Raw genomic sequence first — 13,941 nt, forward strand, 5'->3', positions numbered from 1 at the left:
CTCGCTGTGATGCTGCGTATGTTGTTTATTCAGGCTGAAATACCTCCTTCCCCAACTATGGCAACACTGCACATTCCTACTGTCCTCCATTCCCAGGGCAGTCGCGGGGGGCGGGGGGGGGGGGGAGACTTACAACCCTTAAAAGGCTGAGTAAGGGAACTGGAAAGGATACAGACTGGCAGGCAACCCGTGGCCGAGGGGGGGGTCCCTAAGCAAGGTCTTTAAGTGCCAGGTTGCAGGAGGGGCAGGAGGGGCCCCGGACCCGCAGAAGAGCGTCCTAGACGTCGACGGTTCCCAGCCCCGCGGCAGGGCCTAGGACTTCGCCCGGGGGGTGGGGGGGGTGGGGGGGGTGGGGGCGGGGGGAGGGCGGGGGGCGTGGGGGGAGGGCGGGGGGAGGCAGCCCGGCGGCGGCGGCGGCATCTCACTGGCTAGCCGACATCCAGGAGGCGGGAGACCCGACACAGACGACAAACATGGCGTGGGCGGGGCGAAGCGCGGGGCGTGTGACGTCACCCGGCGTGTGCGTAACGTGAGCGGAAGCGGAAGCGGCTCTGTTCGCCGCCTCTCCCACCGGCCCGATGAGCTGCAGCGGCTCCGGCGCGGACCCCGAGGCGGCGCCGGGTTCCGCCGCCTCGGCCCCGGGCCCGGCGCCCACGGTCTCGGCCCCCGCAGCGCTGCCCGCCGGCACCGCTGCGGAGAACAAGGCCAGCCCCGCGGGGACAGCGGGGGGACCCGGGGCTGGAGCTGCGGCAGGGGGCACGGGACCCGTGGCGGCGCGGGCCGGGGAGCCGGCCGAGCGGCGCGGGGCGGGTGAGGGCCGGGCCGGGTGAGGGCGAGGGCAGCGCCGGGGGCTGGGCCCGGCGGCGGGTGAGGGCGGGGGGTTTGAGGCCGACCTAAGCGGGGCTGCGCATCTTCCACCTCCATGTCTATTTGCTGCTTCTCCTCCAGCTCCCGTGTCGGCGGGCGGCGCGGCGCCCCCGGAGGGGGCCATGTCTAACGGGGTTTACGTGCTGCCGAGCGCCGCCAACGGAGACGTGAAGCCGGTGGTGTCCAGCACGCCTCTGGTGGACTTCCTGATGCAGCTGGAGGACTATACGCCTACGGTGGGCTTCCTGCCTGAACAGGCTATTGGGGCGCTGTCAGGCCAAGCTTCCGCTACACCACCTGGATTTCCAGCTTTCTTTCGTACTTGCTCCCCTACTAGCTCTTTGATTTATCCCCTCTGCCCACCCAAACCGTGGGCTTCCTGAAAGCCGGGCCTGTCCTCCATTTCCCTCATCCTCTCAGCCCAGCAGTGCACAGGGCACACACTGACAGTCCTCTCGTTGATCTCTCAGATCCCAGATGCAGTGACTGGTTACTACCTGAACCGTGCTGGCTTTGAGGCCTCGGACCCACGCATGTGAGTACAGCTTGGGTAGGTTACAGCCTTGGGTGCTTGTGTGGAGTTTCTGGTCTCCTCTCCTTCTCACCCCAGTTTTTTCTCTCTAGAATTCGGCTCATCTCCCTAGCTGCCCAGAAATTCATCTCAGATATTGCCAACGATGCCCTACAGCACTGCAAAATGAAGGGCACAGCTTCTGGCAGCTCCCGAAGCAAGAGCAAGGTGTGAGGGGAGGCTCATTGAATCAGTAATTATCTCCCACAGCATCGGAGGCTTAATTTGTCCTGAAACCCCTTTGGGGAAACTAAGCCCTAGGGGAGGTGAAAGACCTACTCAGGGTCACCCACCTGGGATTGAAATCCGGAATTCCCCTGCTCAGCTGGTGCTCTTCCCTCTTCCCTCAGGACCGCAAGTACACTCTAACCATGGAGGACTTGACCCCTGCCCTCAGCGAATATGGCATCAATGTGAAGAAGCCGCACTACTTCACCTGAGCCACCCAACCTAAATGTACTTGTCTGTCCCCCTGTCCCCACACCAGCCTGTTTTCATAATAAACTTTATTGTGACAGGCAGGGCTGGTCCCTCCCATGCTGGGAGATACCGTGTGGCAAGTGACAAAGCTCTGAGCCTAGCCCCTTTGGGGGCTGCAGTGGTAGGGATGGGGGCAGGGGATGGGCCCCATGGCTGGGGTAGTACCATGACTGGAGGCAGGGGAGGCAACCAGAGGCCTGCTGCTTTGGGGAGACACACTCCCCTAACCGTGTCCTGACACCTCTGGAGTTTAGGCAAGGGCTTTCCAGCTCTACTTGTCCTGCATCTTCTCCAGGATAGGCACAATCATGTCAAACTTGGGCCGCTTAGCAGGGTCTTCATTCATGCAGATCTTCATGAGCTTACACACATGGGGGGAAATGCCTGGTGGGATAGTAGGCCGAAGGCCTTCCAGTGCCACCTGCAGATACAGGAAAAAACAAAATGGGTCTCAGAACTTCTAATATCCTATGAGGAGAGGCCTCTAGTCCTCAGGAAAGGATTACCGTATATTTGAACAAATATGGGAAGAGCCCAGCCCTGCTATAGTTGTTGTCACCACCACTACCATTCCTTCAACATAAGTGCATACAGTTGTTCTCTCACCTTCATTCCAATCTCCATGTTGGAGAGGTCAGCAAAGGGTACCTCCCTCGTCACCAGTTCCCACAGAAGCACTGCAAAACTCCACATATCTGCTGAGCGTCTGTTTGTATCTTCAGGCTTCTTCTGCAGAGCTGGAGGAACAGAACTTAACTGTTCCAGCTGCCTGTCCTGTCTCTGCCCCCTTCCATTGCTACTGAGCTGGCCCTTCTCTACCTCCCAACATGAGGCCCTCACTCACCTTCAGGGGCCACCCAGGCAGGTGCATACATGCGCCCAGGGCATTGGAAGGAGAACTTGACGTCGGCCATGCTGATTCGGGCAGTCATGTCCTCATCAATCTGAGGAAGAGAAGATAGATATGTGCAAGGAGGTAAGTCCTATTCTAGACGGAAAGGGCTCTGGGGGCCTGGGCCAGGAGTGAAGTGTGACCTCACCATTACACTACGGCTATTGAGTGCATGTCGTGGGATGAGGGGCTCTAATGTGTGCAGGAAGGCCATGCCCCTTGCCATGTCCAGTGCAAACTTCACAGCTTGGCTCTGGTCCACAACAAAATCTAAGGAGGCAAGAGTTAAATAGTTTGGAGAGGCTCACACACCCTGCCCCATCCCATGAGATTTGGTATCCTCTACTCACTGGTGCCTTCATGTAATACGTTGTACAGGGATCCATATGGCATCCAGTGTGTGATGAGGGTGGGGTGAGGAGCAGGTGGAGACTGACAGGCACCTAGCACTGGGAGCACATTCGGATGCGAGAAAATTCTGGAAGAGGGAGAGTATCCCTAGCTGAGATCAGCATAAAAGATCTCCCTCTGGGAGCTAGTCAGGGTTCCTTGGAACTAGCACCTTCCCATTTAGGCCCTTTCCCCACCTGAGACGGGGACACTCCTCATTGAAGTCCCTGCTTTTCCTTGTACTCCAGTCTCGAACCTTTAGCACCTTCACGACGATGTCATTGCCCTGCCAACGGCCCTTCCATAGCTGAGAGACAGGTAAGGGTTAGGAAGCTTTAATTAAAGCCACTGCTTTCGTGTCCAATAACTGGAGGAGAAACTTAAAACAGGTGCAAGAGCCAGTAATTTGTAGGGGACTGGGGAGGGAGGGGCAAGAAAGGCAGGGTCACCTCTCCAGAGTGATTCTCATTGAGCTTCGCCAGAAAGTTGAGCTGTTTGAAGTCAATGCCGGAGTGTTTGTTCAGAGTCCCATTTCCTGAGAGTGTGGGCAGGTCAGGTACCCAAGCTTCACCCTACCTAACCCAGCCCCAGCAGCCCAGGGTTATTCCCTTGACCCTCCCCCTTACAGCTGACTCACGGGGCCGAGTACGGGTGGTTCCCTTCCAGAATGTGTCCTTGTATGGAATACGGTTCAGGTTCTGGCCCATCTTCTCTGCCCGCTCTGGGGAAGAAAAACAGCTTTGGACCTAGCTGTAGTATGGAGTGAGAAGATAGGCAGGGACGAGAGAATACAAACAGGTTGGGGGACAGACCTCGGAGGAGCTCTCTCAGGGGAGCCTTGGCTTTGTCCACAGGCATCTCTCCATACTTGTTACAAATGCTGACAAGGGCCCCATTAGCCACCAGGTCCTGGAATGAAACAGTGGCTGTGTTGAAGGGCTTTGCTGCCTCCCTGACCATCCCAACCAACCGTGAATACAGATGCAGCACCAGCTTGAGGGTCATCCATTCGGCAGCACTTCCAGGATAGGTTAACGGTTCTAGAATCTCCCCTTCAGGCTCAGACTTGGCTCTCCATCCATCCCAGGGCTCAGGGCCTGAGCACTCACCTCTGCAACCTGATCTTGGCCCCAAAAACACGCATAGTGCAGGGGCACATTTCCATGCTCGTTCACTGCGTTGATATCAGCTTTATACTGCAGCAGCTGGTCCCCATGGCCAAGTAGAAGAGGCAGAAGACAGTCAAATGAGAGACGGGAATTGAGGCATGCGAGGAGGGAGAAGAGTAAACGTGTTACAGTGCTTATGACTGACTTCCAGATGCGTGTAACGTAGGTGAGAGGGAGCATTCATGCATACCTTCTGCACAATATCACGGTGTCCGTGACTGGCTGCCAGGTGCAGGGGGGTGTCATCCCCACGGTTCATCACATTGATTCGTGCCCCCCGCATTATCAGCATCTCAACCACAGCAGAACGGCCCTCCCGGCAGGCCCAGTGCAAGGGGGAGAAGCCATGATCATCCCTTAGGAAGGAACAATGATCATTGATTGGGAGGGGGAATGGGGGCGAAGGCTTTGCTATGGAAAAAAACTGATAGTCATTCTGAACAAGCTCCCAGGGAACCTTTACCTCTTCAGGATTCTGATTTCTCATTCATGCCAGCAACTCCCAAAGCCATCCAATTAAGATTTTCCCCTGAGCCTCAAACCTAACCAACCACCACCTGCAATCTCAACAAATCCATATGATTGACTGTCTTCATCACCATCTCCCACCAGCCTTTCTTTCCTAGCATGCCCTATCTCATTAAATGGTAACATTTTTCATCTGGTTTCCTCTGCATTCCTTTGCAACATCTGCTGGTCCTTTCTGTATTCACTGCATTTCACAGCCTCCTAGTATGCTAACTTGTGGCACTAGATTGTAAAAATCTTAATGGGCTGTCGTGTCTGCTAGACTGTGAGCTTTTTGAGAGAATGGATTGACAGCAGGTGTTTAGTGCACGTTGATACAAGGGTGGAGTGTCTTGGAGAAGGTAGGTCACAACTCACGGGAGAGGGAGCAAGCTTACTGATCGGATCTGGTACCGAAACATAAGATCTAAAAATGCACTGGAATTAAAATAACATTTCGGAAGGGTTTATAATGAAAAAAAAAAAAAACAAATGCTTTTAATAAGTCATTAGTAATGAGGCAGATACAAACCAGGATTTGTTTTGGTAAAACAGGATTCCTCTACTCAAGCAATCCTGGTTCCAGAAAATAGAGGAAAATGAGAATGGCTTCTTTGGAAAGAAAAGTATCTGACTTTTCCCCCCCCCAAGGACATGTATTTTTTAAAGTAAAAGAACTGTACAAAAAAAAGAAAAAAGAGAAAAACACTTGGTGGGATCAGGGCCTGACAGCCTGGGGCCATAAAAGGAAATTCCCTCTGGCCTGGTGTGTGTGAAGATGTAAGGGGCGGGGCAGGGGGTGGTCCGTGGTCTGAGATGGCTGCCTCCGGATGCCTTAGTGCTGCGGTCACTTCCCTTGTGGGGGCTCAAGGCATGGCCTAAAGCAGATTAGGGGTCTGGCCACTTGCAGGCCACCCAGATGTCCCCCTCTCCCGGGGGATGAGAGTGGGGGGCGTGGCCTTTAATGACTTTCCTCCACAGCTGCCCTCATCTGTTCACTTTAGAGATAGTCAAAAGCTTTCCCAGAGGTGGATTATCCCCACCTCCCCCTCTCTGAAGCAACTATCCTCCCCTACTTAATCAGTGAGTTTTGCCTCCCAGCTCTAATTTGTGCCCTGGTTTATCAGCCTGAAGTTTGTGTGGCAGGACTGGCCAGAGCCTGAGGGCAAAAGTATGAGCACAAGGTTTCTGCTGTTCGGCTGCCTGTCACCTCAGGACCACAGACTATAATCCTGAAAGCCCTGCAGGGAGTTCACCACACTTAATATCCTGCAATATAGGGTGCTTGGGCCCCCAAAGCCTATCCCCGCAAACCAGCACCAAAGCCTTCCAGTTTCAGTGATGCCACCCATTCACCCTTTGGCACCAGGGTTTTATACAATGCATCAAGTGCCCCTGGGCAACTTCACATAAACCTTTATGACCCTACCAACAAAATAGTAAGAGTGCTCAGTCTTCATCTAAGCACCCTTTGAAGAATTATGAAAGAATTATGGAAATTATGTAAAAATATGAAAAATGGAAAAGTGACCAAGAATTATGAGGAATAGCATAGAGCCTACTGAGAACCTGGGAAAGCTGGATGAAGATGACAGGTGATCCTTACTCCTCAAACCTAAAAACTGAATAAAATTTTAAAATAAAAAACCCTGAAAACCCACCATCCTGAATCATCAACATCACTACTGCTTTTCCTAAAGCCTCCTTGTCTCAGCCAACCTTGAAGAACTTGTCTACGTTCACTCTCTATTTCCTCACCTCCCATTCAACTTGCCACCAGGCTGCTTGCTGCCTTGAGGGCTGGCAGTATGTCTGGGCCTCTAGCATGGGAGGTGTTTAACCAGCACTTTAAAGAAGGAACCCAGTGTTGTTTGATTTCTTCATCCATTTTCCTCTAAGGCAGCCTTCGCAAAGATCATCAAATACTCATTATTGTAAATTCAACAGTTACTTTAAAGTGCTCAAGTTTTTTGACTTCTCAACAGCCTAAACTACTGTTGACCACTCCCCCTTCATTGAAACACTCACTTCTCTGAGCTTTACTAACATTTTCCTGTTTCTTCTGCAACCTCCAATGGCACCTTTTTAGTTAGCCTTGCAGAGTTCTCATTCCCTCTCCTTCACACCCATGTCTTCAGGTATCATCTATATGCTAACATCTCCCAAATCTGTGTCTCCAAGTCAGATTTCTCCTGAACTGCAAATCTGCATAACCAACAACCTACTCAACATTTCCACTCTGCTGTACAGTTACTTTACCATGTCACAGCAGCACTCATCATCCTTCAGCCTTGTCCAACTCAGTAAAAGCAACTATCTACCCAAGTGTCTGAGCCAGAACCCTGGTCATCATCTTTGACCTTCCTCACTCCCCACACCAAGTCTTATCAATTATTTACACTAAAGATTTCAGGAATCCAAGCACTTGTTTTTCATCTGCCCCCATTCTAGTCTAAGGCATCACCGCTCCTGGGACAGACTTAGCAATTGCCTCTCCACATGGCCACCTGCTCTTTAAAAGGTATCCAAGAGGACACTTAAGTGGACAATCTCATCATATCACAGAGGGGCTTTAAACCCTTGCTCTTAACGTTAATGACCTTATCATAGTGTAAATAACCTTGCATGATCTGGCTGACCCTTGCAGCCGACCCCTCCAGTCTTATCTTCGGTGGTTTACCACTTGTACCCAAAGCTTCAATCCATAGAAGCTCACAGAAGTCTTCTATCCTCCGGGCATATGGACCGGTGGACAATTTCCAGATTCTCTGCTCACTGTCTTGCCTCCTATATTTTGCCGATGCAGTTCACTGAGGTTGGAAAGCTCTCTGCACCCTGCGCCTGAAAAACTCTTGTTGAGCGGTCAAAATTCAGCAGAAACACAGCTTCCTCTGTGGAAACCCTCTGCCCCCCACAGGCTGTGCTTTGCACTGGTCGCACAGGGTAGGAAAGCCAGCCGCCCCCAGCCGACGTGAGCACCCCACACTGCGGAGAGGAGCTTGTCTCTGCCCTTCTTCTCACCCACCAGCCACGTCAGCTCACCCCTGGTTGAGGTCGTTCTCCGTGTTGTCCAGCCACAGGCGAACGGCCACCGCGTTGCCCTCCCGGCACTGGGTGAAAATGTCGTCCATAGCAGCGTCCCGGCGCTGAGCGCCCTAGACTGGGGAAGCCTGGGGACTGTGGAGAGTCAGGCAGGGGGGTGAACCCCGAGCTCTGTCCCCTACCGGAGAGAAGTGTTCGTGTAGGGGGTGGGGGTCTCCCGCTCCTCCCCGGCTCCTGGAGATCTGGGAAGCAGTTCAGGGAGGCGGGATGGTCCCTGGCTGTGTCCCTGGGCGCCAGAGGAAGGCGGGTCCGCGCGAGGTAGGGGGTGGTTCGGAGGTAGAGTCCCCGACGGAGGGGTGTCGGCGAACGCGCTCTGGGACCCGCCCGCGAACTGAGCTGGGGGGAGGGGAGTCGGGCGCCCGGTACCCTGCGAGAGGCGACGGGGGTCCTTCCCGGGGGGCCCTCGTTCCCTGCTCGGTATTCGGGCCGCGCGGAGGCCGGCGAGCCGGCCGGGGTCGGGCCTCGGGGAGGGGAACGGGTGCTCCCGCACTCACCGGGACTCGGGCTGGAGGAGCCTTCTTCGGGGAACTCCCGTCTGGCCGCGCCCGCCGCGCAGCCCCGCCCCTGGCCCTCTCCGGCCAGCGCGGGCCCATTCCTCCCCCCTCCCCCCCTCCCTCCGTCCCTCCCCCCGTCCCTCCCTCCCGCCTCCCGCCTCCCGCCTCCCTTGCCCTTCTAGCCAGCAGCGCTAAACTCGATGGTTTCCGGCGCCGCTCCGGCCGCTCTAGCCCCGCAGAGTCTCACTCTTTGGTCTCCGGCGCGGTTCCGGCGGTTCGCGCGCTCCGAGGGCTGGAGACGCGTCCTGCACGTGCAGAGGCGTGTGGACCCCGCGGCCTCCCCCACCCCACCCGCATGTTTGAGGAGCCAGAGTGGGCCGACGAGGCCCCAGCAGGGACGGGCTTCCGGCCTGTAGCTCCACGGCCTCCGCCCGCCGCAGCCTCGCAGATCAAGGTGAGCGGCCGAGAAGCCCACGCAGGTGGATCCGAGCTTTGGGTCACGCCGCGTGTGGGTGAGTGTGTCGGGGCGGCGGGGCGCCTGCGGCCGGCGCGAGATCCCACTCAGTGAGAGCTGTTGAGCCGAAGTTAGTGAACACGGTTGTCTGGACGGGGAAAGCACGTGCAAAGGCTCTGGGGCAGGGAAGCGTGTCCGGGTTGTTCGGGTCACACGCACACTAGTCCGCGCGGTTGGAGCACAGAGAGCTGAGAGGGTATGCCCTTGAAGTTGGAGAGGCAGAGTAGAAGTTTTGCAGATTTTAACGGTAAAGGCCAATGAAATGGTTTTAGCAGGGAGTGATTTCTTAAGATTTGCATTTTGGAAAAGCCATTGGTTGCGGTGTGGAGACTGGATTGGAGAGAGCAAGAGTGAATGACCATGAAGGATTACCAGCACTACCATTCTCAAGGAGTGGTGCGGCGTGGGGACTGAAAACCTCCAGGTTAAATGCCTGCGCTGGGGCCACCCCGCAGGACTTCAATCCAGAAGGCCTCCTGGACAGGAGACCTTCTCCTATAAGCCTTTGCATATGTGAAAGCTGCTGTACTTCCGCAGGCTTTTCCTACCTTTCAGTCGGCGTCCAGCGTGGAATCAGCCTGCTTTATTCCTTTTCATCATCCCCTCAACCCATTGCTGTAATCAACACCCCTGGTCTCTCGGTCCACAGCCTGTCCCTTTCAGTTTATTCTCTACACTACAGCTAGACTCACGTGAAATACACACCTGTGATTGTGTCACTCTTGTTTTCAGAAACCTCCCTACCTTTTATAGAAGGATACCACCTAGAGGCAAAAGCCTGAGATGGAGGGTTGGAACTTCTGTTCTTTGGCCTTGGTCCTGTTACTTGTGGCCTTACCACATTCCTCTGGGGAACTTCCATGTTCTCATTTGCAAATTGAAGAAGTGAGGTGGGTGGTTTCTCTTCTTTCCAGCCTCCCAAAGGCTGAGATGGTGACTTAAAGGTTGGTCAGGGGCTGGCCGACATTATGAAAAGTAGTGGAGTTAACAAGGAATAATCCAGATGCTTCTGCCAGCATCTGAAAGGTTTCCACCTTTGCTTTCTTATTCTGCAGGCCCCGTCTATTCACCTCACCCCTCCTCTCTTTCCTTGTTTTCCCCAGGGCTCCAAGCACCGGCAGCTCTTGGCCACATTACGGGCCCTGGAAGCAGCATCTCTTCCCCAGCAACCCCCTAGCCTGCCCAGCAGTGACTCTGAGGAGGATGTGGTGGAAAGGAAGAAGAAACGCCCCAAAAAGGCATCATCTGCCAGCACTTCTATTGAAGTAAAGAAGAGGAAGAGATGTCAAAAACAGGGCCCGCCTGGCAGTGAGTATGAAGAAAAGGAAGTAGAAAGGAAGAAAAAGTGCCTCAAAGGGGTTTTCAATGCCAATGACTCTGCCAAAGAACAGAAAAGAAAGAAGAAATGCCAGAAGCAGGTCCCCTCAAGCCCTACCCAGCACCTGGATGATGATAACCAAACAGGTACTAATGGATGTGTATGTGTGTGGGACAGGAAGGGGAGGTCAGCTGATCCTGTATATGACAGAGGTTACCTGCCACCACTAGGCTTGGGGTTCAGCAGTAAGAAGTATTTTCATCTGGGCACAGTCTCTTTCCTAAGGACGGGGAAACGGCCAGGATGATCACCAATCCTCTGAATTCAGGGGATCTTGCCCCAAATATGCTTTTTTATCTCCCTCTTTGCAGGTCCCAAAGCTTGGAAGAGTAGCACTACAAGTGACCTATCCAAGCCAAGTCCTGGAACCACTTCTAACCCTCCCCAGACCTTGAGCCGTAAGCAGTGGCGGAACCGGCAAAAGAACAAACGGAGACATAAGAACAAGTTTCGGCCACCTCAGCCATTGGACCAGGCTCCAGCCACAGCCCCAACAGAGGAGGCAGAGATGCCTCCTGCCCCCAGTCCAGATAACCATGAGGATCGGGCCGGGGCTCTGCGAGCCCGCATGGCCCAGAGGCTGGATGGTGCCCGATTTCGCTACCTCAATGAACAGCTATACTCAAAGCCTAGCAGTGCCGCACAGCGCCTCTTTCAGGAAGACCCTGAGGCTTTTCTCCTGTACCACCGTGGCTTCCAGAGCCAAGTCAAGAAGTGGCCACTGCAGCCAGTGGACCGCATCGCCAGGGATCTTCGCCAGCGGTGAATGGGGGTTGGGCACTGCGAGAAGCGATGTGGGTCAGTCATGGCTCAGACTAGACCAGTGAATGATCCCTCCCCTCCACTCCCAGGCCTGCGTCCCTGGTGGTAGCTGACTTCGGCTGCGGGGACTGCCGCCTGGCTTCAAGTATCCGGAACACTGTGCACTGCTTTGACTTGGCGTCTCTGGACCCCAGGGTCACTGTGTGTGACATGGCTCAGGTAAGCCCTCCTATCTCTCTGTGGATCTGGCCTGTGCTCTAGACCCAGCCTCCACGTGCTAATCTCTAATGCTCCCTTTCTCCACACCCTGCATCCTGGTGTCTAGCGCTAGCAGCCCGTGCTGGATTTCTGCTCCCATGTTGTGTGCTCTATACAGTACTCCCACTCTCCACAGGTGCCTCTGGAGGATGAGTCCGTGGATGTCGCAGTGTTCTGCCTTTCACTGATGGGAACCAACATCAGGGACTTCCTAGAGGAGGCAAATCGAGTGCTGAAGCAAGGGTAGGAGTTCCCAGGACACAGACGCATGTATATATGTGCACAGGCATATGTCTGTGCATTTACATAGAACTTCTCCCCTCTACGCAGGGGTCTCTTGAAAGTGGCTGAAGTCAGTAGCCGCTTTGAAGACGTTCGGACCTTTCTGGGGGCTGTGACCAAACTGGGCTTCAAGGTCATCTCCAAGGTAAGGGTCCCAAGAAGTCTCCCCGTTTTTGTCTCATATGGTCTTTTTTAGGGTAATGGTGTTTAGGAAGGAAGCCATAGGCACAGACACCGACATTTGCTCTTTGAAGGCAGGATGCATGGGAGAGCCCTGGGAAGCTTTCTGAGCAAAGGCGGAACATGGACAGAAGTGTTTTGAGGACCTGGGGTGAGGATTTGGAGCTCACTAGGTCTTTTCCATCCCTAGGACCTTACCAACAGCCACTTCTTCTTGTTTGACTTTGAAAAGACTGGGCCTCCGCGGGTAGGGCCCAAGGCTCAGCTCACAGGCCTGAAGCTTCAGCCATGTCTCTACAAGCGCAGGTGACCTCTGGGCCCACCTTGAAAGGGGAAGCAAGTCTTGAACTCCAGGCTCAGAACTCTGAAGACTGTATCCAGCCAAGCTCTGACTCAGGAACTGGTACATCCCTTCCTCTGTCCCAAGACTAAAGTGTAATGAAACCCCCTGACTCAGCCCAACTCTAAGGGAGGCTTCTTGGTTGTGAGAGGCATAAAGTCACTTGGGCTAGCTAAAGAATAAGGAGTTTATTGTTAAAATACAAGTGTATCGGGGAATTATGAGTCTTCCAGATGTGGGAACTAGCTGGTTTGGAATTCCAGGCATCTCTGGGTTTGGCTCTTCTTTCCATCTCTCAGGAGCCACATGGACTTTCTGTCCTGTCATCTCTACTCTCTTCTGATTTCCATCTGCTGAGGAAATCTACAGCCAAGGCCGGGTACATAAGAGGTGCACAATAAACTTCAGCTATGGCTGTGATGTGTTGTAAGCCTTACTATTTTCTAAAGCCCTTCCTTAGGGTTGGAGGTTGAAGAGTAAAGAATGGATTTGTTGACTGGGGAAGACTGAGAGAGAGTTCAAGGTAGGCCTTCTAATGGGCTTCATTTCACAGGGTATTCGGAGATTGTTGATAAGTTCTTGGAGGAGGGTGGTAAGGGAGCTGGGTCCTTCATAAATAACTACTTGATGCCATGGTAGTGTGGAGCATTGGGCTGTCCGTTGGCACAAGGGTCTGCGTTGTTTTCACCTTGCAATGGGCCCAGATCAGCATGCCTAGGAAAGTTATGGGAAAGGAAGGCTGGTATTGGAAAAAGATGAACTGGGATAATAGACCCTTGCCCTCTCTTTGAAGGTATCTGCTATGGGTCTAGGTATAAAGATGCAGCCTCTTACCTGTTGTGAAGGGCAAAAACTGACAGTGCCCACTGGGACACAGCTTCCAGGGCTCTAAGCCAGTCAGATACCTCCAGTGAGGAGATGGAGGCTTTGAGGTATGCTGTAGGCCAGAGAGCATGTTTGGAGGCTAGGCTGTGTCCCCCAGTGTCTTCGCATGTGCTCTTCTGTCTGCTGAATACTGACTGATAGAGTCTTATTCATCCTTCCACATAGCTTAGTTGTTCCCTGCTGCACCCCTCCCAAAGCAGAATTAACTTCTTCATCTGCTTTCTTCAAATTGCATTGTGATTGCTTTGTGCATTAGGCTGCGGTCTTTTCTTTTCTTTTTTTTTTTTAAAGATTTTATTCATTTATTCATGAGAGAGAGAGAGAGAGAAGCAGAGACACAGGCAGAGGGAGAAGCAGTCTTCATATAGGGAGCCCGATGTGGGAATCAATCCCAGCACTCCAGGATCATGCCCTGGGCCGAAGGCAAGCACTACACCACTGAACCACCCAGGGATCCCTAGGCTGCGGTCTTTTCGACTCGTATTTATCTTCATATTCTCAGAGCTTGTCGCTGAGGTGGTGGAAAAACAGGGTCTAGTTGAATGGGACTGATGAGAGGAGGGTGTTGCAGGAATCCAGGTTCACAGTTCAAGATGTGAGCACCAAGGACAAGGGACAATGCAAGAAGTAAGCAGATGGGAGAAGTTGAGCAGGTGGGATATTGAAGGTTGGTGAGAGGAAGGAATCTGAAGTAAGTGGCTTCTTGCTTGAGCAACAGGTTGGGCTGGTGCTGTCGTTGAGAATGTTGGGTTTTAGGTACCTGTTTGATGTTCATTTGGAAGAGGGATGTAAAAATGCCAGGAGAGATCTGTGCTGGGATTTGGGAATAAGCCATCTAGAGGTGGTAATTCAAGTCATGGGAACAGAGAA

At 53.6% G+C, this 13,941-nt stretch overlaps 3 protein-coding genes across 7 annotated transcripts; 2 read left to right on the forward strand and 1 right to left on the reverse strand.

Annotated features, from left to right (window-relative positions):
- The first annotated feature begins 563 nt into the window (after positions 1 to 563).
- On the forward strand, positions 564 to 1,959 carry TAF10 (TATA-box binding protein associated factor 10). The gene is made up of 5 exons (XM_077866685.1): positions 564 to 810; positions 949 to 1,103; positions 1,338 to 1,402; positions 1,492 to 1,606; positions 1,789 to 1,959. The coding sequence occupies exons 1-5, from the start codon at positions 579 to 581 to the stop codon at positions 1,876 to 1,878; spliced, it is 657 nt and encodes a 218-aa protein (XP_077722811.1). The 5' UTR covers positions 564 to 578; the 3' UTR covers positions 1,879 to 1,959.
- Positions 1,930 to 8,611, reverse strand: ILK (integrin linked kinase). 4 transcript variants are annotated; one of them, XM_077866678.1, is made up of 13 exons: positions 8,473 to 8,611; positions 7,919 to 8,053; positions 4,560 to 4,725; positions 4,310 to 4,405; positions 4,013 to 4,109; positions 3,838 to 3,921; positions 3,650 to 3,735; positions 3,398 to 3,507; positions 3,161 to 3,288; positions 2,959 to 3,080; positions 2,763 to 2,862; positions 2,525 to 2,655; positions 1,930 to 2,339 (listed from the first exon to the last, which is right to left on the reverse strand). In XM_077866678.1, the coding sequence occupies exons 2-13, from the start codon at positions 8,005 to 8,007 to the stop codon at positions 2,190 to 2,192; spliced, it is 1,359 nt and encodes a 452-aa protein (XP_077722804.1). In that variant the 5' UTR covers positions 8,008 to 8,053; positions 8,473 to 8,611; the 3' UTR covers positions 1,930 to 2,189. The 4 variants fall into 4 exon arrangements, with proteins under 4 accessions (XP_077722804.1, XP_077722806.1, XP_077722805.1 ...); XM_077866680.1 differs by having other exon boundaries at positions 7,919 to 8,046; positions 8,473 to 8,596; XM_077866679.1 differs by having other exon boundaries at positions 8,345 to 8,482.
- On the forward strand, positions 2,106 to 12,606 carry RRP8 (ribosomal RNA processing 8). 2 transcript variants are annotated; one of them, XM_077866676.1, is made up of 7 exons: positions 2,106 to 2,894; positions 10,090 to 10,450; positions 10,676 to 11,126; positions 11,216 to 11,345; positions 11,521 to 11,627; positions 11,715 to 11,811; positions 12,037 to 12,606. In XM_077866676.1, the coding sequence occupies exons 1-7, from the start codon at positions 2,883 to 2,885 to the stop codon at positions 12,154 to 12,156; spliced, it is 1,278 nt and encodes a 425-aa protein (XP_077722802.1). In that variant the 5' UTR covers positions 2,106 to 2,882; the 3' UTR covers positions 12,157 to 12,606. The 2 variants fall into 2 exon arrangements, with proteins under 2 accessions (XP_077722802.1, XP_077722801.1); XM_077866675.1 differs by lacking the exon at positions 2,106 to 2,894 and adding an exon at positions 8,670 to 8,926.
- The last annotated feature ends 1,335 nt before the right edge of the window (positions 12,607 to 13,941 follow it).

The sequence above is a fragment of the Canis aureus genome, chromosome 23, assembly GCF_053574225.1.
Source record: "Canis aureus isolate CA01 chromosome 23, VMU_Caureus_v.1.0, whole genome shotgun sequence".
In the NCBI taxonomy this organism is placed as follows: Eukaryota; Metazoa; Chordata; class Mammalia; order Carnivora; family Canidae; genus Canis; species Canis aureus.